This window comes from Chiloscyllium plagiosum, chromosome 6 (assembly GCF_004010195.1).
Source record: "Chiloscyllium plagiosum isolate BGI_BamShark_2017 chromosome 6, ASM401019v2, whole genome shotgun sequence".
Lineage (NCBI taxonomy): Eukaryota > Metazoa > Chordata > Chondrichthyes > Orectolobiformes > Hemiscylliidae > Chiloscyllium > Chiloscyllium plagiosum.
In genome coordinates this window covers 69344381-69356114 of record NC_057715.1, presented here as the reverse complement: position 1 = coordinate 69356114, position 11734 = coordinate 69344381, and the positions used below count along the sequence as shown (strand labels likewise).

The following is an 11734-nucleotide window of genomic DNA, read 5'->3' as shown; positions in this document are numbered from 1 at the left end:
ACTCTCTAAAGTTGTGTCTTTTAGATGGTGGAGATGCGAGCCAAGTTACAGAATTCCACACCTCTGACCTGCTCTTGTAGCCATAATATCTATACATCTGGTCCAGTCAGTTTATGGTCAAGTTAGCCCCAGATTGTTAATAGTAAGAGATTTAGTGATGACGATACGCCATTGAATATCAAGGGGAGATGGTTAAGTTCTCTCTGGTTGAAGATGGTCATTGCCAGGCACTTGTGTGATGTGAATATTGCTTACCACTTATCAGCCCAACACTTGGATTTTGTCCAGGTCTTGGTGAATATGGACTACTTTAGTATCTGAGGAGTAACAAATGCTGCTGAACATTACGCAATCAGCAGTGAGTGTCCCGACTTCTTACTTTATAATGGAAGGATGATCATTGATGAAGGAACTGAACATGGTGGGCCAAAGATAATGCCTTTCGAAGCTCTTGCAGTAAAGTCCTGAAGCTGAGGGGACTGGCTTCCAACAACCATAACCATCTTCCTTTGTTGTAGATATGAAACCATGCAGTAGTGAGCAACACCCCTCCCCCTACCCCCAATGTTTCTAGTTTTGCTAGGGATCCTTGATGCCCAATATGATCAAATGCTGTCAGGATATCAAGGGCAGACTCTCTCACCACCTCTGGAATTCAGCTCTTTTGTTTATTTTGAATCGAAGTTGCAATGAGGAGGGAGTGGCCTTGACTAAACCCAAACTTAATAGCACTGCCAATGAAACCATGCAGTAGTGAGCAACACCCCTCCCCCCACCCCCAATGTTTCTAGTTTTGCTAGGGATCCTTGATGCCCAATATGATCAAATGCTGTCGGGATATCAAGGGCAGACTCTCTCACCACCTCTGGAATTCAGCTCTTGTTTATTTTGAATCGAAGTTGCAATGAGGAGGGAGTGGCCTTGACTAAACCCAAACACTGCACCAGTGAGCAAACTTAATAGCACTGCCAATGATCACTTCCATCAATTTGCTGATCATGGGATGAAGGTGTCACTGGCTAAGCCAGCATTTATTGCCCAACCCTAATTGCCCAGCTGGCAGTTAAGAGTCAACCACATTGCTGTCAGTCTGGAGTCACATGTCAGACAGACCAGGTAAGGATGGCAGTCTCCTTCCTGAAAGAACAATGGTGAACCAGATGGGCTTTTCCCAACAATCGACAATGGATTCATGGTAATCATTAAATGATACTTAATTCCAGATTATTTTTTAAGTTTAATTCAAATTCTACCATGGTGAGATTAGAATCTGGGTTCCTAGAACATTATCTGGATCTCAGAAATAACAGTCCAGTGATAATAACACTAGGTCATCACCTCTCCCATAGGTTTATACACTTATTTATAGATTCCCAGAGAATTGCTACTATTAATTGCTGCCCTCTGTCAAATACAGTTGGATTTGCTATAACACACGTTTCTTCAGTGCGAATTGGCTATAATGCAATTTAAGAATTTAGACCATTATTTGTAGAACACAAACTTTCCTTCCCTGTATTGGCTATAACACTATTCTGTTCCCATTGGTTTAAATTATGCTGTTATTACATGATTTTCTTAACACGGGATTGCACAGAACTATCACGCTATATCACAACAGACTGCTTAAGCTTTGACTAAACAACTGAGATGTAACTTCACTCAAAACTTACATACACAAGGGAACAGTGATGAAAAGAGGGTGGAATGAGCAGCGGAGATTTCTGAAATACATCATTAAAATTATGCAGATTTGAACTGAGAAGCTTAAGTGCTCAATACTTTGTGAATTAAATTTTCCTAAGTGCTCAATACTTTGTGAATTAAATTTTCCTTTGATATGCAGAATATATACATATTTAAGAATACATTTGACAGAAAATATTACTAATACATAACCTCTGAAATAATTTGAATGTACCATGCCTATTTTGAAAAATCAGTTCTGTGCTAAGAAAATACAAAATTGTAGGCATGACCAAGTAGAATAGTTCATATAATGTAAATTTTATTATGTAATACTGGAGTACTGTATAGGTATGGTATACAGGGGGAAATACATTCTTTAATAAGATAACACAAATTTAGTATGTTTCCCATTACATCGCACTGGAAAATATCATTAATTTTCAAGAAATTAAATGCAGATGTTACCATTTAACTACTTTGAAAACATACAAGTGGGTAATTATAGAACTGACATTTGAGATGAACTTGTTTTCAGATTTTACCCCATCTCAAAACTTAGCACCAACATTTATTACAAGAATTAAGAAAAATGCTAAACTGCAAACTGTTTGGAAAAAACGTTACTGAATACTATTAATGTGTCCAAGAGTTTTAATATTTAAATTAAACTTTATAAAACACTACATAACTTGCATCTGTTATTGATGACTTGTAAAATATCTATGCTGAACTGTAAGGTGTAACTGTAAAGTCACAGATTTCTTTAAGATGTGAGAAGTTTCTCGAGACAATGTTATACTTTTCACAGACTATCAATAATATCGCAGTTGATCCATTTTGTTTTCAAGTACATGTAGGGAAATCATAGCACATATTAAGTGTTGTATTACAGTATTTACCATGCTAAATATATTACGAAAAACAATACTAAATTGATTTACCAGGTTTTTAAAAATAGCTCATGCAATCAAAGCTAATTTGTCAAATTTAATTATTGTAGCTATTACAGTGAAGATGAATAAAGGTGGAAATGAATAGAGAAATGTAGAAATAAGCTACCACATAGCATTTGGTGTAAGAATTTCCTGCTTTACCTCTAACTGTTTTAGTTTATTACAGTATTAAAAATTAAAGTCACCTAGTCTATAATCCTTTATTTTTGAATGGATACTGGTAATTTAGCTTGACCTAACCAATTTTTCTACCTAATGGAATTTTATCTGGCAATAATGCAGCTTACAATCAACACCCTATAGTGGTTACAAACTGTATAAAAATAGTAAAGGTTTATGCATATAGATTATTAGAACATATATATTGAAAAAAGATTAGAATGACTGAAGAAATGTGAAACTGTGAATTTTGATTTAAATTTTTTGTAAGTGTCTAACTTCACAATCATATACAATGAGAAGAGTAAAGAAGCCTTGCCTTGAATACTTTATGTAGTGTAGGCTTAGCGTGAAGCATATTAAGTAAAAGCTATTTTAACATTAAGCTTTGAGTGATACTCAAAACTGCTGTGGGTAAAGGTATTAAGTAGATAAGGATATAATTTGCCAAACTCTTAGTTACTACAAATGAGCAGATTAGACACTAATTCCCTATGTTGTAATGGGTTTGAACAAAATCAGTGTCACTTCACATTTTCATATTTTGGTGTGCACGTGGAGATGTAACAGCATGTACCAAAATGTTTCTGAAAATGCAATAAAACAGTACCATTTTAGAGGAAAGATTTATACAATTCTCCACTTTTAGATGGAACTCTGTTGTAGCATGCAGACCAGCATGCCATCAGAATAGTGCGATTTGGGTTCTGAGTGAATTCACAAAATTAGTCAGGCCATTGATAAGGCACTTCCCTGTTGGAAGGAAGAGGTACAATGTACAAAAACCTTGTTCGTGCTGAATCACAATACTGCTCTGACATAACTCGTAGCGAGCTGTTGAGAGCAATAAAAAAGCAACAAGGAAAACTTCATCTCGAGGGCAAAGATTTTCCAATAGGGTTTACTTTTTGATAGTATGTTGACCATATAGGTCTGCTTCTGTAAGGATAAAGTCATAAGTTTTGTTCCCAAAATTAATCTTTAGCACTGTCTTTTGGCTTTAAATCACTTGCATTGAGAATATTGTTCCAGATGTACTCAGCTGACTTGATTTTAGAAAAATGTTTGAATTTAAAAGAGCTACTTTACATATTGACTGTAAACCACGAGTAGGCTCCTTATTTCCGTCCAGTACTTTCTGCCAATTTCTTCAGTCTTTTCTTCAGCTCCAGAGGGAACTTCTCATAGCATTTCTTGCAAACTGGTTTCATATCAAACTCTACAAACTTGTTTCTATCAAACAAAGAAAGAACTTTTTAATTTGCCTCAATGGAAAAGGTCAGTGAGCATGCACTCTGTCACAGATCCTATCCTGTTTTAGTCTTGTAAGGAAGCTTTAAATATTTTCTGTAAATTCAATGAAGGTGGTTTTAAACTGCACTAAAATATAAGTAATGAGAATTCAACAGGAACCATTACCAAAATGTAATAATTAAACATAGCTATAACAAGAAAAGTCAGTCAGCATGTTCCAACAAAACCCCTTCATGCTACAAAGCTGAGCATGACAACGAAAAATCTGGGATAATTCAATGGATAAAATTTGATTATTTTGCTATCTGATTTAGTTTTTAACTTGAAATATCTTATAATCATTGCTGCTAATTGAACGTAAATGTGAAATTAAATAAGAACATGAGAAACAGGAACATAAGACAGACATTGAGCTCCTCAAGCGCAACCTGACAATCTACCCGATTATAGGTGATCTGTGCCAAGCCTTGGCTCAGCTTTTGTGCCAGCTTCCCATATGCTCAACTCATAGGTAGTCATAACACTCTAGTGACCACTTTGTTAAATAATTCCAGTGATCTAACTTCCGCAAAACTCTGGGGTAGAGAATTCCACACATTCACTACCTCAAGGAGAAGGAATTCCTGCACATCTCAGTTTTAAGTAACTGTCCCTTTATTCTGTAACTATGTCCTCTATTAAAAGCTTTGAAAGTGGGAGATGTGTGTCGTGTAAACAGTCAATGTACTCATTTTAAAGAATACAATAAAGAAAGGGTTAGATGAGCCTTGGAGAGGTTAATTGATGAAATTGCACAGTTATTTTTAATCCAAAGTAGCTGAACATATGGCCACCACTGATCAAATGATACAAATTGGGCTGAGAGAGGTCAGTATTGGAGATCTTGGAAAGGCATAGGGAATGGAGTATTTTGAAGATATAAACATGATTGAAGTCAGTTAAACAGTACAATGATTCAACGATACAGAATGAGTTAATGTAAATATAAGACACGTGGAAAGATACTAACCAAGGACAGAAGAGAAGATAGAGGGATTGCTTACAGGCAGATATCCATCATTTTTTTCTTTTTCTGTTTCTCTTTTGCATCTCTTTCTCGTTTAGCAAGTCGCCGTTTTAACTCTTCAGGCAATCGTTCGTAACAATGTTTACAGACTGGTTTCAGATCAATTTCAACAAATTTGTCTCTTCACATAATTAATAGTAGACAGAAAAGGATAGAACACAAATAGAGTAATGTTTGAAACAAGGAAACTATAGAACCACACAGAAAAAAAATTGAGAGTTGCACTTCTGACAGTTATTTTTGAAGATGAAAACAACCAAAGCTTAGTCACAAAAAGAAACTAATTAAAAGTTAAATGGTTTGAAAAAGTACACTAATCAGGTAACAAGAATTAAATTGCTTACTTCAGTGTCAGCTTGGTGTTGCAAGTTGAACAGGCAAAACAGTTAACACACCAGGCCTTATTCAAAGCAGATACAACTGTACAGAAAACAAAAGTGAAATATATAATAAAATCACAGTACTAGCATCTTATTTATTTATCCACTTGATTCATTAGAAATGCATTACATTCAGTTCTAAAGCAAATGGTCCAACATTTGACAGATTTAAAATTCAAAAGGCATGAAAACTAAACATATAAATCCAGATTCTTAGGATTACAGATTTGTTAAATAAGTACAGGGCCACCAGGGGGAGGAAGAGGAAGACTCAATACCATGCAGAAAATGGTTATAACCTTTTTTGCTACATTTAAAATAATAAATAATACATTTCACTGAAACTGCATCAAGTCAGCAAACAGAAGAAAACACAAGAAATTGAGCTTTTTTGTTATATAAAAATGTCACATACATTTTTCAGTAAGTAAATCATGGAATTACTTAAAAAACTTACCATCTCCTTCAATCACACGATTACAGTGGTAACAAACATCACCAAATAGCTGAAAAAGATAATTTGTGTTCAACATGTTCATGACATCAAAAGATATCAATTCAAGACTAACACATCTCCTTCAATGCAAACTTTTATTTTAAAACTGCCGTCAAAACTTTGTTAGAGTCAACTTAAGTAAACAGTAGCATTCTCACCTCCAAGATCAACATGGTGCAATTAGCACTCATCTTGAAAACTTAAAATACCTCACTTTAGTGCACAGTCACATGTTCTATCCTTTACAAATGTTAAGGAAAGTGCTGCCAGTTTGTGTGGGCAAAAAAAGTCCATGAATATCCTAACCGATATTCATTTCTCAAATCAACACCGCCAGGGACAAATCAGTTACCTCATAGCTATTTGTGGGACATCGCTGTCTGCAAGTTTCTTGCTAAGTCTATTTTCAATAATAGTGTCTACATTTTAAAATAACCTACTTCACTAAAGTCTCTGCATAAGTTGGACCTTTCTTCTTGGCATATCTATTCCGAATAAATGCAGGACTAGAAAAAAAAGTGCTGCTATAGGTATTTTACATAACTGTTTTAAAACACGCAAATATAAAAAAAAACAGAATTTGTGATTCAATACAAAACAAGGATAAGCAACATAAAAGGCTACTTAATCTATTAGCCTAGATATTAATAAAATATTGAACATGGCAGGTGAATGTATTCCAAAAGTAGCAAAAAAAATGATATTCTTACCATTGGAATTAGAAACATGCCACATAAATATTAAATTTAAAATGAAGTAATATTGCCATGATTGTGCAAAATAGGAAATACATTGTTTCTAAATTAAGTGCTCAGAGTTTTGCAGCATTACCTGATTATAGTGAGTTTCACAATAAGCCAAACCCTTCCTTTCATAGTGGCGATGACCCAGAAAAGGTTTCTCGCATTTGGCACATACAAAATGCTGCAATTAGATGATAACAGTTTCAGTTTGATGACTGATCCTTCTACAGTAAGTAATTAGATGCAATCACTGTGATTATCAAAGATCAGGAAAAATAAACAAACAAATTGTCAGAGCAAAGTATTATGAAACGTACATGTATTTTCTTTACTCTTGTCATTCATAATGTAGTAAGTATAAAAATAACTTTACAAACCTACATGCAAACTGTTGAACAGGGTCAAATACAGAAAGGAAGCCAGAGGGCTAAACCAAAGAATTCTGATTGATACAATTAGAGAGATCCAGTTGGTGATGCAGGGAAACAGACTAAAATACAAATTAGCATTTGAAACTCTCACTGTTACTTTGGCTACTTACATAGGTCCCTAGGATACTTTGAAGGCACACTACTCCACATCTTTAGAACAATTTGTTAGGAGGGTTTTAAAAATAAAAATCATGACAGGTAGGTGTTGCTGACCAGCCCAGTATTTATTACTCATCCTTAAATGCCCTGGAGGTGCTGGTTGTGGTGATGAGCTGTCTGCTTGAACTGTTGCAATCCTTGGGATGTCAGGACACCCTCCATGTTGGTAGTGCATTCCAGGAGTTTGACCAAGTGACAATGAAGGAACAGCAATGTATTTCAAAGTGAGGATGGATAGCTCAGAGAGACACTTGTTTGTGTGATGTTCCCATGCATTTGCTGCCATAGTGCTTCTAGGTAGTATTGGTCACAGTGCTGTCAGCGCAACCTTGGCTAGTTACCTTCGGGCATCTTGTAGATATTACATATTGCAGCCACTGCACTTTGGTGGTAAATGGTGAGGATCATGAATGGGTTGTCAGTCAAGCTGGAGGCTTCGTTCTGATGGGGCCAAGCTCCTTGAGTATTGTTGGAGCTCTTGTCACTCAAAGAAATGGAGTGTGTTCCATTGCACCTGACCTGTGCATCTTAGATGGCAGACAGGCTTTGGGAGAAAGGAGATGAAGAATTGCACTGCAGAATTTCTAGCCTCTGACTTGCTCGTATTGCTGCAGTATTTATATGGTAAAAACAATGACTGCAGATGCTGGAAACCAGATTTTGGATTAGTGGTGCTGGAAGAGCACAGCAGTTTAGGCATTTCGAAGCTCCTTGGATGCTGCCTGAACTGCTGTGCTCTTCCAGCACCACTAATCCAAAATGCAGTATTTATATGGCTGATAGAGTTGAGTTTCTTGTCATTATTTACCCCAGGATGTTGAGAAAAGGGGGCTTCAGTGATGGCAATGCCATTAAACATTAAAGGGGCAGTGGTTAGATTCTTTTACGATGGAGATGGTCATCGCCTGGTGTGATGTGAATATCACGCGCCAAACCCTGACTGACGCAAAAGCTGAGACAGAGTCATACAGCAACGAAACAAACCTCTCAGTCCAACTCATGCACAGATCAAACATCCCAATCTGACCTAGTCCAATTTGCCAGCATTTGGCCCATATCCCTCTAAACCCTTCTTATTCATATACCCCTCCAGATGTCTTTTAAATATTGTAATTGTAACCACCTCCACCACCACCTGACAGCTTGCTCCATACATACGCCACTCTCTGTGTGAAAAAGTTACCCCTTGGATCTTTTTTACATCTTTCCCCTCCCACCTTAAACCTATGCCTTTTAGTTCTGGACTCAACTAGCCTATGAAAGAGACCTTGGCTATTCACTCTACGCCCCTCATGACTTTATAAACTCCTACAAGGTCACTCCTCCGCCTGCAACATTCGGGGAGAAAAAGCCCCAGTCTATTCAGCCTCTGACTAATACTCAAAACCTTCCAAACCCAGCAACATCCTTGTAAATCCTTACTGCATCCTCTCAAGTTGAGCAACATCCTTCCTACAGAAGGGCGATCAGAATTGTATTCTAGAAGTGGCCTCATCAATGTCCTGTGCAGCCACAATTAGATGTCCCAACTCCTACACACAACGTCTGGCCAATGAAGGCAAGCAGCAAAATGCCTTCTTCACCAACACGTCTACCTGCGACTCCACTTCTGAAGGAACTACGCACCTGCACCTACAGGTCCTTTTGTTCAGCAATACTCCCCAGGACGCTACCATTAACTGTTGTAATGGTTTGCTTTATCTCAATGCAACACCTCACATTTTTAAAATTAAACTCCATCTGCCACTCCTCGGCTCATTGGCCCATCTGATCAAGGTCCTGTTGTACTCTGAGGTAATTTTCTTCACTGTCCACTACACCACCTGTGTCACCTGCAAACTTACTAACCATGCCTCCTATATTCACATCAAAATCATTTATGTAAGTGACAAAAGGCAATGAACACAGCACCAATATTTGTGGCACAGTGCTGGTCACAGGCTTCCAATCCAAAAAACAACCATCTACCATCACTTTGTCTCTCCTATTTCAAGCCAATTTTGTATCCAGTTGGCTAACTCTCCCTGGATCCCATGGAATCTAACCTTGCTAATCAGACTACCATGTCAAATACTTTGCTGAATTTCATATAGACAACATCTATCACTCTTCAATCTTCAGAGGAATAATAACTACTAAATGTTCAGCATGATTTATCAGTGAGCATCTACATCTGACCTTATAATGGAAGGAATGTCAGTGATGAAGCATCTGAAAGCAGTTGGATCTAGGTCAGTGTCCAGAATTGATTAATCTCACAACCAAAGAATTTCCTTCAGATTCCTACAGGCTCCAATTTCATCATAGAGCTCCTTGATGCCATATTGGGTCAAATGCGGTCATGCTGACTTATGTGGGAGGAAGAGGAAAACATCAGGTGCAAAAATGTGCCTGCCATACTTCCCATCCTGTACCTAATTGCCTATTCGTCCAGATGGAAAACTAAGGCTGTGACAGTTTTAAACGCCAGCACCAAAGTTTTAGATAACATTTATATCACAACTAAAAGCTCAGTTACTAGTAGAAACTGGAGATATCTATAGTTATGAATACAAAAGCTTGCCTGTTTCCACACTGTAAGTAATCTAATCTAATCTAATCTAATCTAAAAAAGGCTGTGACAGCTGTCTGTTTTAAACGCCAGCACCAAACTTTTAGATAACATTTATATCACAACTAAAAGCTCAGTTACTAGTAGAAACTGGAGATATCTATAGTTATGAATACAAAAGCTTGGGTAGTTGTGCTGCAGCATATTTCCTACAACGTCAAAATAACATTCAAAACAATTATATAAAATCTTTAGTCTGGAGGCACGCTATCCTAATCTGAGACACCACTTTCAAGGCCAAGCGAAAAAGATGCTCAGGGTCACACTGAATGCCATTTTAATACATTACAAAACATATTTTGAGATTTTTTTTGAAACATGATAAGATGAACCCTTTTATAACTTTCAATATTGATTAAAGTTACATCCCTTGTTCCACCATCAACAATGATCTACAAAGGACTTTAGCAGTGCAAATGCACGGTTCACCAGGATGTGGAGCATTGGAGATGGGAGTGTTGTCTCTGGGCTGTAAAAGTCTTCACAATACCATCCCCAGCACTATATTATATTTTAAAAATACCATCACTATGGTACATTATGGTACATGTTTTCAATCCTCATTTTCCTATTTTTAAAAAATTATTTGTTCAGATGTATTATGATACACCTTTACAGCAGGAGGACCGTTACCCAGGCCTACTGGCTTAGAGGCAGGGACACCATCATTGTGTCACAAGAAACCTTAATTAAATTCCAGCAGATGGAGGAGTTGGTAGAATTTGAAACTCTGCCTCTAGAAAATTAGCCTGGGCCTTTGAATTGCTAGTCCAATGACACTACCATCTTCTGCCAATATCCTTTTTCTACGCTGAAGCTAGAGCTCATATTATCAAATGGTAGAGAAAGCAAAGAACTGCAGATGCTGTGAATCAAACAATAAACAAAAATTTCTGGAAAAGCTCAGCAGGCTGGCAGCATTTGTGGAGAGAAAACAACCCTCGACATCACCAAAACATTAACTTTGATTTCTCTCCACAGATGCTGCTAGACCTGCTAAGCTTTTCTAGCAATTTCTGTTTTTGTATCAACGGTATTAGCCTAGGTAAAGTCCTGGGAGAGTGTTGCCAAACAAAGAGACCTTGGAGTGCAGGTTCAAAGTTTCTTGAAAGTGGGATTGCAGGTAGATAGGATAGTGAATGCAGCATTTGGTACACCCCGTTATTGGTCAGTGCATTGAGTATAGGAGTTGGGAGGTCACATTGCAACTGTGCACAACATTGGTTAGACCACTATTGGAATACTGCATTCAATTCCGATTTTGTTGCTATAGAAGTGGGGTTGTGAAACTTGAAAGGGTTCAGAAAAAGATTTACAAGGGTGTTGCCAGGGTTGGAAGATTTAAGCTAAAGGGAAAAGCTGAATGGACTGGGGCTGTTTTCCCTGGACCATCAGAGGCTGAGGAGTGACCTTATAGAGGTTTATAAAATCATGGGGGCCACGGATAGGGTGAATAGACAGGGTCCTTTCCCCAGGGTAGGCGAGTCCAAAACTAGAGGGGATAGGTTTAAGGTGAGGGGGGAAAATATTTAAAAAGGGACCTAAGAGGCAACTTTTTCATGCAAAAGATGGTGAATATATGGAATGAGCTGCCAGAGGAAGTGGAAGAGGAAGAGGCTGGGACATTTAAAAAGGTTTAGAGGGATATGAACCAAATGCTGGCAAATGTGACTAGATTTATTTAGGATATTTGATTGGCAAGGACAAGTTGGACCACAGGGTCTGTTTTTTTAATACATTAGATTAGATTAGATTACTTACAGTGTGGAAACAGGCCCTTCGGCCCAACAAGT

General features: G+C 37.4%; 1 protein-coding gene across 9 annotated transcripts in view; it reads right to left on the bottom strand.

The window, feature by feature from the left end:
* Positions 1-1986: 1986 nt before the first annotated feature.
* LOC122550677 (LIM and senescent cell antigen-like-containing domain protein 1) overlaps positions 1987-11734 on the bottom strand; it is a 120890-nt gene continuing 111142 nt past the window's right edge. For 6 of the 9 annotated variants that reach the window (XM_043691773.1, XM_043691770.1, XM_043691771.1 and 3 more), the window contains exons 7-11: positions 6829-6921; positions 5959-6007; positions 5466-5541; positions 5099-5242; positions 1987-4034 (exon numbers count right to left, since the gene is read on the bottom strand). In XM_043691773.1, the coding sequence (XP_043547708.1) occupies positions 3920-4034; positions 5099-5242; positions 5466-5541; positions 5959-6007; positions 6829-6921 (477 nt within the window). In that variant the 3' untranslated portion in view covers positions 1987-3919. Of the gene's footprint in view, positions 4035-5064; positions 5243-5465; positions 5542-5958; positions 6008-6828; positions 6922-11734 lie in introns of all 9 variants that reach the window. The other 3 variants (XM_043691774.1, XM_043691769.1, XM_043691768.1) reach the window with 2 other exon arrangements.